At 42.4% G+C, this 16,013-nt stretch overlaps 1 protein-coding gene across 7 annotated transcripts; it reads left to right on the top strand.

Annotated features, from left to right (window-relative positions):
* Nucleotides 1-312: 312 nt before the first annotated feature.
* Nucleotides 313-8,882, top strand: TAC1 (tachykinin precursor 1). Of its 7 annotated transcripts, none has more exons than XM_066353897.1 (7): nt 313-422; nt 856-996; nt 2,028-2,124; nt 2,593-2,637; nt 3,211-3,234; nt 4,732-4,785; nt 8,300-8,882. In XM_066353897.1, the coding sequence occupies exons 2-7, from the start codon at nt 865-867 to the stop codon at nt 8,344-8,346; spliced, it is 399 nt and encodes a 132-aa protein (XP_066209994.1). In that variant the 5' UTR covers nt 313-422; nt 856-864; the 3' UTR covers nt 8,347-8,882. The 7 variants fall into 7 exon arrangements, with proteins under 7 accessions (XP_066209994.1, XP_066209993.1, XP_066209996.1 ...); XM_066353896.1 differs by having other exon boundaries at nt 8,297-8,882; XM_066353899.1 differs by lacking the exon at nt 2,593-2,637.
* The last annotated feature ends 7,131 nt before the right edge of the window (nt 8,883-16,013 follow it).

Here is a 16,013-nt window from a genome sequence, read left to right as displayed (position 1 = left end):
AACCTAAGGTGTCATGGAACCCTGTTCTCAAGGAGAGGGGAGGGGGCGTCAGACCTTCGAACGGAAGAAGAATGGCCTCTGGGGCTTGCATGGCGAGATCTTCATTTTCCTAAAACTGCGTCATTTCGAACCCAATTGGGTCCAGATATTATGGGCACCGACGGGTTACCGTCTCGGAAACTCTCAATCAGACGCAAGCGAAAGGAGAGGAGGCGGCTAATTAAATATTGAGCAGAAAGTTGCGTGGGGAGCGTGTCACGTGGATCTCGAGGCTCGTCGAGCTTGAGATAAATACCGCGCGGCACCGAGCAGGCAGAAAGCGCGCTGCCACCTCCTTCTCCACCGCCGCGGCCACCGAGAGCGCGGAGCGCCCCGCGTGCGCTCAGACCAGCCGGAGGAGCCCTGCCCGCCTGTCCGCCGCAGTGAGTGCCCGCGCCCCGCCAGGGGGCCTTCCGCGCCGGGCAGAGCGCCGCCGGGGTGGCGGCTGGCCACGCTCCGTGGGATCGCTGGGGCGAGGGACAGTGGGGGGGGGGGGGTAGCGGGGAGACGGGTAACCCAACTGCCAATGTCCCCTTGTCATCAACCTGCAGAGCTTCCTGGCATGAAAGTGCGGATTGGTTGGTGGGTTGGGGACTGGCGAGGTTGGAATCCAGCCAAGGGAATGGGAGGATCTTTGGGGCATGATTCTCTTTTCCAGAGGGTCCAGGTGGGACTGCAGCCCTTGGGCTTTTATCGTGGTTCAATCAGCCCTTAGTTGCGTTGTGGGACCGATCATGTTACTGCCCCAACTCTTGGACAGCCACCTCCAAAGTATGTAATTTTCCCTCCTAGATCTCTTCTTTTTACTCTTCCCAGGATTCCAGCATGAAGATCTTCATGGCCTTGGCAGTCTTTTTGCTCATCTCCACTCAACTGTTTGCAGAAGAAATTGGAGCCGACGATGATCTGAATTATTGGTCTGATTGGTCCGACTGGTCCGACAGCGACCAGATCAGGGTGAGTCCGGGTTCCAGCCCGTCCCTCGCCGTTCTTTCCGGAGCTGTGTGTTTCCTCCGCGATAGCATCCTGGTTAGCCTGGCCGGGCCGGTGCCGGTGGAGGCGTGCTGGGGGTGTCAGGTGCCGCCACCCCTGGGGTCCCGCACGAGATTTCATGCCCACCATCCAAGTTTCCTTCTGAGGGCTGCACGTGCGGGCCTCGGGAACTCACGGGAACAATAATACCCTCCCTAATAAGCCCGGGGTCTTCTTCACAAGGCTGGAAACCTCACAGGGTCTCATCTCCAGGGAACGGGGATTTCGGGGACCCCAGTCCAGCTGCGAGGACCGGGCGTTTGGATACACTGGGCAGGGGCTACGGGGGAGCGCCGGACGCCGGCAGAAGGGGAGGGGGGCGCAAGGGGCGAGCCGTGCAGGGCTTAGAGGAAAAGGAAGAAGCTAATTCCCTGCCTCGACATTTATTTCTCGGAGCCTAGAACGTAGCCGCAAGTTTTCCTTACATGGGTCGCAGGCTCTTGCTGCGAAGGAGCGCGCCTCGCGGGCACAGTGAAGTGTCGCGCCATGCAGGTAGCTTGTAAAGTGTTGTCACCTTTCCCCACCCTGACACACACCTGTGTGCATTCAGGGTGGTGAGGCGTCTTCAAAGCGGGCGCCGGAGTCGAGATAAAGGCAGGTGGCTAAGGGACAGACGCGTGAGGGTCCCCAGGCTGGGCGCAGAGTGCAGAGCCGGGAGACGGAGCCTCCTGCTACCCGGCAGGGGCTTGGGGGAGGCGGCGGCGCTGCCCACGGGCTCCGCGGGGAGGGGTGGAAGCCGGGAGCGCCCCGCCGTGGACCGCACTCGGCCCCTGCGTGGAAGCCTGGCCTCCTCTCGCCTCCCTGTGGAGCGGGCCCTCCAACCCCGGCCCCGTGGGGTCCCACCGCGGGCAGCCCCGGTTCGCCCAGGGCTGGAGCGCGCCCCCCGGACGACTCGAGTTCCCGGGCGCCTCGCGCTGGTGGCTACACCTGGGTCTGACCATCAATCTGTTTCACAGTTGAAACGTCTCCAGCCCTTTATCTCTGCTAATCAGAGAGTCGTCCGCAGACCCAAGGCTCAGCAGTTCTTCGGCTTAATGGGCAAACGGGATATTGGTGAGTTGCGCGATGATCCCTCCCTCTGTCTCTCCGGGCAACCCGCCTGGTCGGTCGGCTCGCTTGTTAGCAGAGCGCCCAGAGTTAGTTTCTCTTGCTAAGTAGAGATTTCCAGCCTAAATGGGGTGGTATGCCCCCCCCAGGGCGGCTCTAGCCCGCACCTCACTAACACACCTGGGGAGAGGGAGGCATCCGATTCGCACGCCTCAGTGTTAGACCCAAACCACCGAGAACGGGAATCAGCCTTCGCTCCCGTGACTAAAACATCCAAACTGACAAAGCAGAAGAAGGCACGGAACCTCCAGGGAGCAGCACTCGGAACGTTCTAAGTGCATGTGGAAGTGAATTATAAACCACTGAGAATAGACTTAGCTGTCCCTGTCGCCTGATAGAAATAGTCAGATTCTTTGAATTCATCGTACCATCAGTGGAACCTGTAAATAGATCATGTCAATTGTTTCTTGTCAGATCCTTCAACTGAAAAACAAGTGGCCCTGTTAAAGGCTCTTTATGGTAAATATTTCTATACATCTTTATTTTACTTCTGAGAATGCACATATAAGAAAGTAAAAACAAGTCTTTTATGGGCTGAAATACAGATTCTTGATTATAGCTGTTTAATAAAGAGATGGATTTGCAGCTCTTTCTCTCCTAAGCATCAAATGGGTGACCCTCTTTGAATATGTGCTTTTTATAGGAAAACAGAGGTGGGGTTGCCTAACAGTTATTACAGGACTCAGAAGTCTCCGTCCTGGATCTGAATGTGTGACCCATAGGACGCACTTACAAACATTTTTGTCAAAGGCAGCACGGGCACTTTGGGGGGCCACAAGCAGTATTAATCTTCATCCCAAAATAATGGGCTGCTTTGTCAAATACAAACATTTTTGTTTGTTAACATATTTTGTTTTTATTATCAATAATTTGATTAGCATTTATGGTTTTGCTATATTCCTCAGGATAGTATATGAATGGAAAATATTACATATTTTAAAAATCAATGTATTTTCCACTTTTCCTTAAAAGATTCAAGGTAGCATCTTTAAAACAAATCTATTTCATTTACTCATTTTATCTTTCTTCTAGGACATGGACCAATCTCTCATAAAAGTAAGTTCAAAATTATTTTGACATTTATCAAATACATACGTTAAAAATTGAATTCCACTTTATTCTGCTATAACTTAGGGCTCAATATGTTTAATTAAGACATTATAAGAACAGAGAAGGCTCTAGTATATTTATATCCAGAACATGATTCTTTAAAATTCTATTTAGACACATTGAACTTTCCAAAATGATATATTATGTTAAAAATCCTTTAACTCCCAGCTAAACTGCTGCTGAATTTATGATCCACAGAAACTGTGAGATAGTAAATATATTTTGTTGTCTTAAGCTGCTACAAAAAATTTTTAAAGCCCTTTAACTCCTATAAATTGTTAGTTTAGATAAGAATTTCAATCCATCACACATTCTCCCTCAGCACCCTAAAACCATGACTTCTGCTGCAAAACAAAAATATTTACATGTACCTTCCAACTTATTTGATTATGCTGGATGCCGTAATAATATCACTTATTAGTAAATCAGCAGTGAAGAGGCTCCAATAATGTCTGAGTAGGTAATCCTTACTAAAGGTAAAGATAGAAATGCAGTTTTATTATATTCTCTAACTGGATGGGAGACCTCAATATATCAAAGCACAGTGAAACATTTCTCAGGGCAGCGAAGATGGCAAAATTGTGGCACTTGACGGTCCTTAGATCCCAGTTTCCCAGTTAATGGGACCAGATTGACAGGCAGTCCCAGGGGTCCATCTTAATTGGACTGTGTGCTCACTGACCCCGACTGGATTTCAGTTCACTGGGTGGCACAGTAGGCCACACGAAGAGCAGCCCTGTTTTCAACCAATACCGTGTAAAAGCAAGAGACCTTCTCCCACCAGAATTAGAGTGATCTTTTCCAGAGGCCTCATCTTTGAAACTAAATAAATCATTCATATTTACTTCTTAAGCAGTTGACTTTCAAGGGAATTATATCTAGCAAAATTTTAGCTAATAAAAATAAATGCACTCAATGTCAAAACTGACACACTTTCCAAAAGAAGTATTATATTATTTATAATCCAATAAAATAGAAATAGTGACCTTTTAGAAGTTTATAATTGTCAGGTAGAGGGCTCTGACATAGCTAAGGTTCCTGAGAAATTCAACATATTCAGTAACACGAGGAAATAGGCTTAGATAGTTCTCTGTCACACAAATGTGAAACTGACTTCCTTAAAATCTAAGCTAGCTTCAATAGAACAATATTTAAAACAATACTTAAAACTTCATATCTAAACAGACAAAACATAATATGAATAAAAGGTACTTGCTAGTATTCAGATATAGAATTGAGAGAAATGCTTTCATTGTATTGTTTGCCATTTATAAGACTTATTAGGAATCCTCATTTCTTCTGAGTCACCAAAACTTGAAATAAGATATATATTTATTATATGGGCATATATTTGAAAGCTTGCTTTTTTGGGGGATACTAGTTATAACATTTCATTTCCTCAAAGATACATATATTAAAATACCCCTAAATGTATTTTTCCAGGGCATAGAACAGATTCCTTTGTTGGACTAATGGGCAAAAGAACTTTAAATCCTGGTATGTATAAAACTATGACTGAAAATAGACAGTATCTTAAATCTACTAGTATTATTTTCTTTCTAAGGCACAGTTTTGAAAGTATTAAAAAGGAATAATAAAATTAGTGTTTATGGTGAAAAAATATCTAATTGTAATAAGTAAATCCAAGAATGGATTTTTAGCTGATTAAACTAATATCAATCTCTCTCAAACCACCAGCCTTACCAATGTTGGCCCCATGTAATCATTACCTAACCGGAATCATTGGGTTAGTTTAATACTCTTTCCCTGTATCTGTCACATAAATCACATTTAATCTTACTGAACTAGGGCTGTGGGAGATGCAGGAAATAAGACCAACTCTTACTTGTTACCAAGGTAATCTGAAAGTCTTGCAAGACATTACATCTGGCAGTTTTCCAACACATAAAGAAATAAACAAAATTAATTCATTTATACAAATTACTTGCTTTTCATGACATTATAGAAGCTCAAACTCTAAAACATCTTGATGGATGTTTGAAATATAGTCCATTCCAGTGTCTTCAGAAAGGGACATAATGCAATCATCCTAGAGATCTATATAATTAGTCCTAGCTACAAAACCCTTAGAGAGAAGGGATGCCTCAATTCTCCTAATAACCCATTTTAATTCTGAATAACTCTTTCACTTGATATAAAGGCTGTATGTTTCTTTTTTGTTTCTATTTTTTATGTAAATGCCACATACTTATATCTGAAAACTCATTGATCACAGCATTTTCAAGGTTAAATAACGCCCATATAATTTTCATAGAGACAATTTTTTGTTAAGCACATTCAGGCCTTATAGTCCTTGTTTAAGGTTCCTTGTGGAAACTATTCAAATTTTCTTCATTTTATGTTCAGTAAAAACAGAATTAAAATACTAATCATGTAATAAATTGAAGTAATTAGCAGCTGTCTTATCCATCTAGAATATTTCAAATTTCTAGAAAAAAAATCTGTACATAAGATGTGTTGGTTTAATTCTTAATTATCCCTAAAGTCATGCAAAAATGTCTGCTAGTATTTATACTGGTTCTCAACATTCAAAATTTAGACTACTATGTTTGTATTTCTTCATCAATAATTTAGAGGCTGCTCAAAGTTTAAATTTTAAAGACATTTAGCTAGCCTGCCTAACAAAATATTTAAAATTGAGTTATTAACATACATTACTCCTGGTTTTTGGAAATGGAATATAAATTTAAACCATACAGGCTTTATTTATATCATAATTGTGCACTAGCCCTTATATAGCTGTGGACATCTGTTTGTGTCTTTTTAATTTATTGATTAATTTTGGAGAGACAGAGGAAGGAAGAGAGAGAGAGAGAGAGAGAGAAAGAGATTGAGAAAGGGAAGCATTACATAATTTGTTGTTCCATTTAGTTGTGCTTTTATTGGTCACTTCCTATATGTGTCCTGACCAGGGATCAAATCAGAACAACGCTGAGCTAACCGGACAGGTCCTCAGCTGTGGTTTTCTTGATAATTATATTAGTCTTCAACTCTCCCTTTCTACAACTGATAGAAGTTTCAGAATATGCTTAGCTTTACAAATAATACAGATACTGTATCATTTGGAACAGATTAAATGCTATTAAATGTACTTAAAGTAAAAATGCTTTATAAGTAACCAATTGAATCACTGTAATGAATCCGAATTTATGACTAAATCTTTCTTTCTCCATTTTAGTTAAGAAACATAAAAGAAAAAAATGGGCAAAAATAGAACCCATACTCGGTCAGAGATCTTTTCATACACTCCATTGAGGCAAAGTTCATTTCCATCTCCTATTACTATCTGATCCTTACCCTTCTGTGGTCACAAACCCCTTGACAATTTAGAAAAATCTAGAGGCACCTTTCCCAGAGAAACCCACCTCACTCACACACAGAAGTTTACATAGGGCTTCAGAGGGTTCAAGGACCTCCTAAGAAACTGCTCTGAACTGAGAGGACACTATATTCCAGCTACATCTCTGATCATTTTGGGTTAGTTTACATTAGTATTCATCTCACTTCTCTGAGGAACAGAATCATGTCACCTACAACTGGTCAGGATGTGACCTTGTGTTAGTTATCCTCCTCCTTATGGGAACAAACCAGGGTGAGAAATGAACTGTTTCCTTCCTCCAGAACTGCCCAGTGTGGGGCTCAAACGGTTCTACCCCAGAAACACGTACGTGATTGACGTAAAGCACTCAGCGTGCTAAGGGGACTGTGGCTGCTGAAGCTCGTCTGCTCAGTGTGGAAGGGGAAATGGGGCACTGGCACCTGACCTCCCTTCTCTCCCAGCAAGGCCTTCCTGCTAGCAAAGGTGTCTGCGAGGGCGCTCGTGGTTTCTACGCAGCTTTCACAGTTCTTCCTGCTATTTCTATTTACGTTCAGTATTTTATACAGGGCGTGCTGAATTTTTAAAAGCATAGCAGTTCACTATGTTAATCTGAGTATAGAAAGTGTTAGTTAAAATGATGAAAAATATACTTAAATAATTTGATCACATCAGTCTGATCTTTAACAGCCCCTTTGAATTTGTATATAATATAATATAATATAATATAATATAATATAATATAATATAATATAATATAATATAATATAATATAATATAATATAATATATAATATATAATATTTTGGCTTTTTTTTTTTAGTCTATATAGTCAGTGTACTTAAACCTCTTGCTAGGTAGGTATTTGTTAGTACGTTTAGAAGCAGTGATTAACCTCTCATAGGATATTAGGATGCTATGAGGTAAGTTCAATCGTGTTGTATTTAGATGGCACTCATGCCCTACCTACAGGCTATAAGGCTGTTGTTAGTCTCAAGGACATTGGGAGGCATCCACAAGACAGGAAGAGACCCTCACACCACAAGTTACCCCTGTAATAGAAATCAACAAACTCTCTCTATACAGAGCCAATAAATGATTTAGGCTTTGTGAGCCATGCAATCTCTGTACCAACTACTCAAATCTGCCGTTTTAATATGATACTAAGTAGCCACAGACAATACATAAATGAATGGGTAGAGCCATGTGCCAGTAAAACATTATTTACAAGAAAAGGTAGTAGGCTGGATTTGGCCCACAGCCTATATAGTTTTGTGACTCTGTCCTGGAACACAAATTGCACATTTCGATTTTATGCTATGACTATACCCGGTTCATTGAGACACAGTCCTCTGTAAATCACCAAGGGTTTCTGCCACTGCTTGAGAATGCTGCTGAGAATCAACATTGCAGCATATGGTGGAACTGTGCTTTTGGGGTACCAAGTCCAGAAAATGGACGACCAAAGTTACCAAGAATTCTGTGGTTAGGTCACTTCCATTCAGCATAGAAACTGAGGCAAGACAGGAAGATATGCAAATAAAGCTCTTGGAAATATTTCAATGGAGGGAAAAAGTCATTATGCATTTTTAAAAAGTTGTTATGTATGCCTTGAATTTTCATTCCCTCAGTGAATCCTCTTAAAGAGCCCTTCTCTTCTCTTTGTTCTCAGCAGCTTATGAAAGGAGTGCAATGCAGAATTATGAAAGAAGACGTAAATAAGCTACCTAACGTGTTATTTACTGAGCTTCTTTGTGTCCATGGCCAATAAAAGGTAAAAAAAAAAATGAGAAATGCACTATGACTATTTATTTAATAATAATCATTGTTTTGAGTTAAAAACTCAAAAAGTATTTATTTTTCATATTGTACCAGTAAAATGTGTTGTAATTCTAATATAATGACACCTATAGAAATAGAAATCAGTGGTAATTTCTCAAAAAAGCAGTGCATAGTGAAATTGTAAAAACCTGTCACTAATATGGCCTCCAAAGAAAGAAATCCTTGTTGTTGCCTGACGTTATGCCAGCTCCTGCCGGAGAGAAGGAAGCTCATCCACAGGCCTGTGCTTCTCCATTTGTTTTTATGGTGAAAATGTACTAAGATTTGGTATCAAATTATATTTGTATCCCTGAAGCATGTTTTATGTTTTGTGACTATATAGAGATGTTTTAAAAAGTTTTAATATGATTCCAAGGTCTTCATTCCATTGTATAATGTGTCGTGATAGTTGACATTTTAAATAAAAGAAAAAATATCTTGAGAATTGGGTCTTACTCTTTTGTTAACATTTAGGTCAAATCAACCTTTCTTGTAGTTCAAAGCTGTTTGACAAATAATGAAACATAAAGGTACTAAATTAATCATTTTAAAATTACTGAGGTCTAATCTCAGTTTCTCTCTCTCTCTCTCTCTCTCTCTCTCACACACACACACACACACACACACACACACTTTTTAATGGCTCAGTCATTTGTCATGAGATCATTAATAGAGAAAACAATGATATTTTGGTATCCAGAGAGTAAAGGCTAAGTTCTGTTTACACAGGCCTACGATTTTACAAATAGGATGATAATCTATTTTAAAGAAGCATTTCACTAATTATCTCCTTGTTGGGTAAAACATCAGCACAAACTACCATTTCAACCCTGCTTGATCCCAGATTAAAGTACACCAGTGTATAAATCTCACGACAATTAAGACACCAAATGAAATTTTCACAAACGTCACCAGAAGATGATACAGAGAGATGGGGGGCTGGTAACATGACATCACCCCCATAACAAAGACAAGAGCCCCTTTCCAGCATTTCTAAGGCGCACTGGTGAGTTGCCCATACCCATAACACTCTCCAGAACAAACACGTATGTCAGGAGTAAATAGAGAACAATCGGAGGGAGGCTCTTGTGTATTTATTTAAGGGGAAGGATTGATAAGTGTCCTTGGGACCATTTTCTGATTGCATAGAGAGTGTGAAATACTAGTGGTAAAAACAACTCAAGACAAGCATTGTTCGAGTGAAATAAAACTGTGAGTTTAGCCTGAATTGGTGATTTTGTTGGTCAATGTCAAAACCATTTGTGAGACAGGAAAGCTAAAGTATATTTTAAGCTTTCTATCTTTAAACAAATAACTTGTTTTTAGAAAAACTCCAACATGCTCGTTTTCCTTATTACGTAATACATTTAATTATTATTATTTTTTTTTAGTGATAGGAAGGGAGACAGAGAGACAGACTCCCACATGTACCCTGAATGGGATCCACCCGGCAAGCCTACTAGGGAAGATGCTCTGTCCATCTGGGGCCTTGCTCTGTTGCTCAGCAACTGGAGCCATTTTTTAGTGCCTGAGGCAGAGGCCATGAAGCCATTCTCAGCACCCAAGGCTAACTTGCTCAAACCAATCTAGCCATGGCTGCAGGAAGGGGGGGGGGGAGCAGTGGAGAAGCAGATAGTCACTTCTCCTGTGTGCCCTGACCAAGAATGGAACCTGGGACATCCACATGCCGGGCCAACACTCTACCACTAAGCCAATTGGCCAGGGTCCACTTAAGTACTATAAATTATATTATGATAAACAAAATGGAAAAAACCAGAATCATCTAGAGCCCCATTCCCCAATAGTATTTGTAAATGTTCTATCTAACAACATAATAATTGTAATATATAATAATCATAATAATAGTAGCTATCATCATATAGTCATGCACTGCATAATGATGTATTGGTCAACAATGGACTGTGTAAACCATGGTGGTCCCATAAATTTACAATGGAGCTAAAAAATATCAGCTAATGACATCATAGTTGTTACAACACCATCTGCACTGCATTATTCAGATGTTTGTAGTGGTGCTGGTGTAAACCAACCTACTGCACTGTCAGTTGTATAAAAGTATAGCACCTACAATTATACAGTATATGATCTTCATAATGATAAGAAACAACTATGTTACTAGTTTATGTATCTACTAAACTATACTTTTTATTCTTATTTTAGAGTATAATCTTTCTACTTATAAAAAAAAGACCCTTGCCTGACCAGGCAGTGGCACAGCGGACAGAGCATCCACCTGGGATGCCTAGGACCCAGGTTTAAAACCCTGAGGTTGCTGGCTTGAGCGAGGGTTCATCTGTCTTGAGTGCGGGCTCACCAGCTTGAGTGCAGGGTCATCGGCTTGAATGTGGGATCATAGACATGACCCCATGGTAGCTGGATTGAGGCCAAGGTCACTGGCTTAAGTCCAAGGTCACTGGCTTAAGTAAATGGTCACTTACTCTGCTGGAGCCCCCCAGTCAAGGCACATATGAGAAAGCAATCAATGAACAACTAAGGAGCCACAGCGAAGAATCGATGCTTCTCATCTCTCTCTTTTTCTGCCTGTTGGGACTACCCCCTCGCAAAAAAAAAGAGAGATTGCTGTAAAACAGTATGCTGTATCACACCAGCAGCAGTCACATACATCTTGTGTTTACTGTGTCTGTTGACTGCATCGTTTTCTCTTGTGCTTGATTTAATCTCATGCTGCTTTCCGGCCCTGGCCAGTTGGCTCAGTGGTAGAGCGTCGGCCTGGCGTGCAGAGGTCCCGGGTTCGATTCCCGGCCAGGGCACACAGGAGAAGCGCCCATCTGCTTCTCTACCCCTCCCCCTCTCCTTCCTCTCTGTCTCTCTCTTCCCCTCCCGCAGCCGAGGCTCCACTGGAGCAAAAGATGGCCCGGGCGCTGGGGATGGCTCCTTGGCCTCTGCCCCAGGCGCTAGAGTGGCTCTGGTCGCAGCAGAGCGACGCCCCGGAGGGGCAGAGCATCGCCCCCTGGTGGGCAGAGCGTCGCCCCCTGGTGGGCGTGCCAGGTGGATCCCGGTCGGGCGCATGCGGGAGTCTGTCTGACTGTCTCTCCCCGTTTCCAGCTTCAGAAAAATACAAAAATAAAAAATAAAAACATCTCATGCTGCTTTGCATGGTGACATGCTGTTTAGGCTCGTAGGCTAGGAGCAATATGCTCTACCACAGTGGGCTATACCTACTAGGTGTTTGTAACTGCACTCTACGATGTTTGAGCAACAATGAAATCTCCTAATGGTGCATTTCTCAGAATAAAACCCATCATTAAGTGGCACATGATTGTACGTATTTAATCACTAATGAGGGAAGTATTATTATCATCATCATCATTTTACAGATGAGGATATGAAGCTCAAGAAAATATTGGGGTTAGAGATTACGAGAGGAGTCAAGATTAGAAAAAAATTAAGGGGATAAAGCAAAGCAAATTAATATCTAACAAATGAGATTAAGCAAACTGGTACAGTGACACAACTAAATATCATGCCATCATTTAAAATGACATGGTGTATTTAGTGACATGAAACAAAATATGTGGTATGTTGCCAGGCACAAAGCAATATTTCTGCATTATATAGGCATCTATATTTCTGCATAGATATTATAAGAAGAAAGAGTAATATCATGTATGAGAGAATGGGGTTCAGAGTCAAACTGCTCAGGTTTGAATCCCAGCTCTGTCACTTAAGGGCTTGGTGATGGGCGAATCTCTAACTTCTTTCTGCTTTATTTTATTTTTTTATTTTTATTTTTTTTACAGAGAGTCAGAGAGAGGGATAGATAGGGACAGACAGACAGGAACGGAGAGAGAGGAGAAGCATCATTCATTAGTTTTTCGTTGCAACACCTTAGTTGTTCATTGATTGCTTTCTCATATGTGCCTTAACCGCGGGCCTTCAGCAGACCAAGTAACCCCTTGGTCAAGCCAGCGACCTTGGATCCAAGCTGGTGAGCTTTGCTCAAACCATATGAGCCTGCGCTCAAGCTGGCGACCTCGGGGTCTCGAACCTGGGTCCTCTGCATCCCAGTCCGACGCTCTATCCACTGCGCCACCCCCTGGTCAGGCTCTGCTTTATTTTTGTTACAGTACCCCCTACTCTCACACACTGCTAATATCCACTGTGGAGCTCAGCAGGCGGGTGTGAGACATGATGTCTCGAAAGCTTTGAACACAGACACCTCTGGCACCAGCAAGTGTTCAAGTGAGTGGTACCTGCTGCCATGGTTCGCTATTCTCCAAAATGCCAGCAAGAAAGTTAGGGCTATATTTTCACCACTACAATGTTTTATATAGATAGGCACAAAGAAAAAGAAGCAGCAGAGGGGTGGTTTTTAAGTCATTGCCACACGAATTCAACCTGGTACTTTATTACAAATCAGGCAACACTTTGTACCGTTCGTCTGTGCACTGGACAGACCCCACCACCCTTTCCCTCTGCAGTTCTACAATCTCTGCAGCAGGGTCCCTCAGCGACGCACAAGGACCTGCCCCAGGGAGACCTCACTCGCGCCTTTCCCTCGGGGCCCGAAACCAGCAACAGCATGAGCATGGAAGCAGGAAGGAACTTGAGCGTAAAATCTGTCCTCATGAAATGTTTACTATTACTCTCCCTCTGTGGCACATTTCCTTCAACTAGAATAACTTTTCTTCACCTACAGTCTCCTTCAATATTTTATTCTGTTATGAAACAGCAAACAGAACAATCTGTTTAATTAAGTGACCTGAATATTGCTTCGGGCTTTTTGCTTGTTTGGGGGTTTGGTTTTTTGGTCAAGGTCCATCCAGGGAAAATACAAATGATATTCAAAGTGAGTCGTTTGAGGAGAATTTTAAAAAGGGACCAATTACAAATTAATACAATACTGTACACCAACTGTAATTGAACAATAATTGTTTTTAAATGAAGTTAGGGTCTCCGTGTGCAAAGGGCCACCTGGAGCTGTTGTCTTCAGTAGGGGGCCAGACCAACACGGGGTGATCAGGTACGTGTGGGGGAAGCCACAGGATGAATATCCCACCTTGCTCTCCTGTGCTGTCTGGTCGTGTTGGTGCCTCCCACTGGGCAGAGCTGACGAGAAAACACAGAGCTCGGAGCCCTTCACGCTGTCCATACAGGTCAGCAGCACGGACAGGACACCAGAGCAGGTGCAGAAAGCTGATCAGTAAACTCAGAGGTGCAAAAGGAAGATGTCTAAGACACCGTGTACTCGACTGTATTTGAATAAAACAACAACAACAACTCATGAGCAAAATTTCAAATAAAGCAATGCAGAAAAGAAAAATAAGAGTCCTCTCTGGACCCCCAATGCTATTCCCCAGGGTGATAGTTTGATATGGACCTGGCCAAAAAACAAAGAATTATTTGAGAACATGCTAAGAATCTCCCCCTTTTAACACCAAATCATTATATATTATTTTTAAGTTATATTTTTAAAGAAATTAATAAGTACATTGAGATTTTTTTTTTAAAAAAAAACAACACATAGTAAAGACTCTTGGTGGATCAGAAATTCTGTGGATCCTAAATCCTAAATAAGAAAGCACGTGGGAAGCCCCCCAGTGAGCCACGAACCTGGAGGGAAACTGCTGGTGTCTGGAGAAGATACAGCCGTGGGTCAGCAGTAATCCACTGGGAAGATGCAACAGTAATGACCTTCAAGAATATAAAATACGTTCAGGCCCTGGCCGGTTGGCTCAGTGGTAGAGCATCAGCCTGGCGTGCAGAAGTCCCCGGTTCGATTCCCGGCCAGGGCACACAGAAGAGGCGCCCATCTGCTTCTCCACCCCTCCCCCTCTCCTTCCTCTCTGTCTCTCTCTTCCCCTCCCGCAGCGAGGCTCCATTGGAGCAAAGGTGGCCCGGGCGCTGGGGATGGTTCCTTGGCCTCTGCCCCAAGCGCTAGAGTGGCTCTGGTCGCGGCAGAGTGACGCCCCGGAGAGGCAGAGCATCGCCCCCTGGTGGGTGTGCCAGGTGGATCCCAGTCGGGTGCATGCAGGAGTCTGTCTGTCTCTCCCGTTTCCAGCTTCAGAAAAGTACAAAAAAAAAAAAAAGAATATAAGATACGTTCAAATTATATAAAGTGTAAGCCAATAGCAATATTGAAAAGTATTAAAATCTACACATCTTTAGTGATTGTGAGGGACATCACATTCTTTTGGTAAACATCAGATCTGTCAAAAAGCAAGCAAGGGTAAGAGGAGTTGAATGACATAATTAAGAATTTTCATCAAATAGAATACAGAGAATTTAGACAAGTAAAAATATATAACTAAGAATCCTTATCAAATAGACATACAGAGAATTAAGAGAAGACATATATAATCATGAATATTCATAAAACAGACATATTTTTAAAATATGTATGTGAAACATTCAGAGAATTGAGCAACCAGACATAACTGAACTTTTTATAAATTTTCCAAACCAAAACTTCATCTCATGTAAACCATAATCACATATGATATTGCAAGAGAATCAAAAATCAAACATGTGGCCAGAGAATTCATGTGTCAGGAAAGTTTGGGCAGACTCCCAAGTAATTCTTAGGAAAAAAAGAAAGAAAGAAAGAAACAGTTAAAAAATACTTCAAAATAAATAACCACATCAGTCGGGGAATCTCCAAGATCCCCACGTTTGGAAACGGGCTGGAACTCACGGGACTCAGCACATCACTGTGCCTATAGCTGAGGTTTCTAGAGCTCTCTAGGAAGGGTACACAGACAAGTCACTAGGAGAAAAGATAGTCTGTAGGAACTCACGGGACTCAGCACATCACTGTGCCGATAGCTGAGGTTTCTAGAGCTCTCTAGGAAGGGTACACAGACAAGTCACTAGGAGAAAAGATAGTCTGTAGGAACTCACGGGACTCAGCACATCACTGTGTCTATAGCTGAGGTTTCTAGAGCTCTCTAGGAAGGGTACACAGACAAGTCACTAGGAGAAAAGACAGTCTGTAGGAACTCACGTGCAGCCTTCCTATGCCCTCGCTCTCCATTAAGGGGTCACACAGAGCACATTCTGCAATAAATGGGGACGTTTTTGCCCAGGGAAGCCCATTAGAGTCTTAGCATGCAAGATTTTCACTGGGGGCTGGTCACATAGGCACTCTTTGCCCAGCCTGGTCCAAAATTCTAGACTCCCAAAAGAAGAACAGATGTTTAGCAAAAAGCATCTTGTTGGTACAAACAGTTTAGGTGTAGTGAGCTACCCTTATGGGAAAGTTTTATGTAAGTGAAGGTCCCAAAATACCAGCCAAAGGCCAAACTTGCAAGTAGGTCTTTAAGGACAGCAGTCTCAGGCGTGCCGTGTACACTGGTGTTCGTAGAACACATAAGACCTGTATACCGATACCTAGGTATACAGCCAGAGCAGTGCTCTGAGGAAAATGTGTAGCCATAAATGAATTCCCCACAAAATAAAAAGGCTTGTAATTTAATAAACAAGGTTTCACCAAAAGACACTGAAAAAAGAATGGTAAGTCTAATAAAAAAAGAAGAAAGGAGTTAAGATATAAGTCAGATATTAATAACACAAAACCTATAAAAATA

Source organism: Saccopteryx leptura, chromosome 12, assembly GCF_036850995.1.
Source record: "Saccopteryx leptura isolate mSacLep1 chromosome 12, mSacLep1_pri_phased_curated, whole genome shotgun sequence".
In the NCBI taxonomy this organism is placed as follows: Eukaryota; Metazoa; Chordata; class Mammalia; order Chiroptera; family Emballonuridae; genus Saccopteryx; species Saccopteryx leptura.
Note: the sequence above shows the minus strand (reverse complement) of the source record. Positions and strands in the feature narration are given on the sequence as shown.

Bases quoted from the DNA above. Each gene is read 5' to 3' on its own strand.
- TAC1 (XM_066353896.1), top strand. From the start codon at position 865: ATGAAGATCTTCATGGCCTTGGCAGTCTTTTTGCTCATCTCCACTCAA. The intron at 2,125-2,592 runs GTGAGTTGCGCG...GTTTCTTGTCAG, and splicing joins AATGGGCAAACGGGATATTG to ATCCTTCAACTGAAAAACAA. The intron at 4,786-8,296 runs GTATGTATAAAA...CTTTGTTCTCAG, and splicing joins CAAAAGAACTTTAAATCCTG to CAGCTTATGAAAGGAGTGCA.